This window comes from Sinocyclocheilus anshuiensis, unplaced genomic scaffold, assembly GCF_001515605.1.
Source record: "Sinocyclocheilus anshuiensis isolate Anshui unplaced genomic scaffold, SAMN03320099.WGS_v1.1 scaffold246, whole genome shotgun sequence".
Classification (NCBI taxonomy): domain Eukaryota; kingdom Metazoa; phylum Chordata; class Actinopteri; order Cypriniformes; family Cyprinidae; genus Sinocyclocheilus; species Sinocyclocheilus anshuiensis.
In genome coordinates this window covers 286,954-289,570 of record NW_015542356.1, presented here as the reverse complement: position 1 = coordinate 289,570, position 2,617 = coordinate 286,954, and the positions used below count along the sequence as shown (strand labels likewise).

Sequence of the window (2,617 nt, the reverse complement as noted above, 5' to 3'; positions counted from 1 at the left end):
GCTGGCGTTGTCCACGCGTTTTAGGCGCGACATGTGAACGGCCCCAAAGTCTGTCTACACTGGACGCGACAATGCGACCGTTACATATCATTTGAACTTTGTGTCAGTGCGTCATAAAGAGAACGCGGCATCAGTTTACTGTCAGGGATTTGTCGTGTCGCACGCAATCCAGTGTAGTCAGTCACACAGCATCACTGATTATAATGGGTTCTATTGTATTTTGTCGTGCCGCACCGCTTGTGTCCGGTGTAGACACAGTGAGAGCCACGCAGAGGCACGTGAACACTGAATTCCGTTTACTTCCGTGTCTATTTGTGCCTGAAATACTGTGCTCTGCAAGTATCCTTGTAAACACAGATGCTTATGGCTTAGGTGAAGGTAAACAATTGAGAAAGAAAATGGATGTGTAACAGTATATTGGTTCACAGCAGTTTAATGTTCCAGTTGCTTTCTCTGTCATGAACGTTAATCAAACAACAAAACACAAAGAAAAATCACTTTTGTAGCTTTAACACAGATTTGTTAGATTTAATTTATTGTGAAAACTATGCAGTGTTATTTTACATTTGATTATTCAATTTTCTGTACCTGGGTACTGTTAGACTTACCTGAAAAATATAAAGCACTGCTTATTTCATTTGTATCTTTGTTCTGTTATTTATCTATGCTTGTAATTTGTTTATTTCCTATGCTGATTTACTTGCCTAAAAAATAACCCCAATCATTGATTTTTTTGTTCCAAATAGAGCTATTGAAGTCATCTGATTTTTTTAAATATCGCAATATATATGTTGTTCTGTTTTTTTATGTAAATAAATGTAAATGTAAGTTTGACATAATTTATATTTTTTCCACATGATAATAATGAGAATGTTAATCATCTTAATCATCATGAAAATCACATAATATTTTCTTTTTGCCAATATATCAATCATTGACATTAAGAAATATAACTTGGGTGAAAGTTTGGGTGAAAAATGACCTGGGCTGCATTTCCCAAACGCATAGTAAGCCTAAGTTGATCTCTATTGGTTTCAATGGGTCTACGATGTACTTAAGCTTACAATGCTTTTGGGAAATGCAGCCCTGGACATTTCTTGATCGACATTTTGAGATTTAACTTTTATGTTAATTATGCAGTAATGTAGTACAGTAAATGTTATTTGATAATCAAAAATTTAAACAGAATTCTGCTTTTCTTACTCCAGCAAACTCCTGTTTACATTTCCTGGATGGGCATCTGCTGTTACTGTTCTTCAACAGGTTGGTCTCATTAATTTCTTTATTTATTCTGCTTTATTCTTAAAGTGAAAGTGAAAGTGACGTGACGTGTGACCAAGTATGGTGACCCATACTAGGAATTAGTGCTCTGCGTTTAACCCATCCTAAGTGCACACACACAGCAGTGAACACACACACACCGTGAGCACACACCCGGAGCAGTGGGCAGCCATTTATGTTGCGGCGCCCGGGGAGCAGTTGGGGGTTCCGTGCCTTGCTCAAGGGCACCTCAGTCGTGGTATTGAAGGTGGAAGAGAGCACTGTACATTCACTCCTCCCACCTACAATTCCTGTCTGTACGAGATTCGAACCCGCAACCTTTGGGTTACGAGTCCGACTTTCTAACCATTAGGCCACGACTTAACCCTGTATACATAAAAAAAATGCACATATTCATAATTGTCTTATTCAAAGAGTAATAACAGATATTCAGCAAATGAAAGCTCTGAGTATTTATCAAATTTGCACAGAAATATCAAATATCAGATGCTAAAATTCTCTGCTACATGTTGCATCCCATTTACAGGGATGTCCTGATCTGTTTTCCAGCATTGCTTCTGAAAATATTAAGACTAAAACCAACTATTCAGTTGGTGCATAACCCATAAACCATCACTACTTTAATAGATCATTGGTAACTAGTGTGCAATGTGTTCTGTCAAAATTATTCTCTTTAGACGCCAGCTGTAGATGTTGTGGGTGTGGGTTTAGCATCTGGGCGGATCATCATTCATAATATCAGATTTGATGAAACGCTGATGAAGTTCCAACAGGACTGGGGTCCGGTCACGGCTTTATCCTTCAGGACAGGTAATGTTGTTACCCATGCTTCACAAAGTGTATAATATATTTTTTGGCCCATTTTATGGCACTTACTTTGTCCTTGTCCTTGGACAGACGGACATCCAATAATGGCATCTGGCAGTCCTATCGGACACATAGGATTGTGGGATTTAGAGGAGAAGAAACTAGTCAGTCAGATGTGGGATGCTCATACAACAGCCATCGCTGGCCTCACATTTCTTCAAAACGAACCATACGGGTTTGTATTGTTTGCTGAGACTTGAATTTCATGATGTGAATTATTCAGATGTAATTAGGGTTGGGCGATATGGCCACATATATTATCACAATATTTTTTACATATCATAAGAGATTGATATTTATCACTATATGTATTTACAATTAATGGGAAAGGAAATGCTTTCCACATGTTTGTTAGACCCTGAAAATGAATGTAAACATCATTAATTTACTTTTATGATTCAGTACACATTTATCATAAAAAAGGGTGTCTAATAAAATGAACTAATACAACTTTAACAGCAATTTAATG

The 2,617-nt window shown here is 37.5% G+C and overlaps 1 protein-coding gene across 1 annotated transcript in view; it reads left to right on the top strand.

Moving 5' to 3' along the window:
* The window catches only part of LOC107691776 (WD repeat-containing protein 36-like), a 31,663-nt gene that overhangs the window by 13,123 nt on the left and 15,923 nt on the right, over window positions 1-2,617 (top strand). Inside the window, 3 exon segments of the mRNA XM_016490589.1 lie at window positions 1,209-1,263; window positions 1,959-2,091; window positions 2,179-2,327. Coding sequence (XP_016346075.1) covers window positions 1,209-1,263; window positions 1,959-2,091; window positions 2,179-2,327 — 337 coding nt within the window.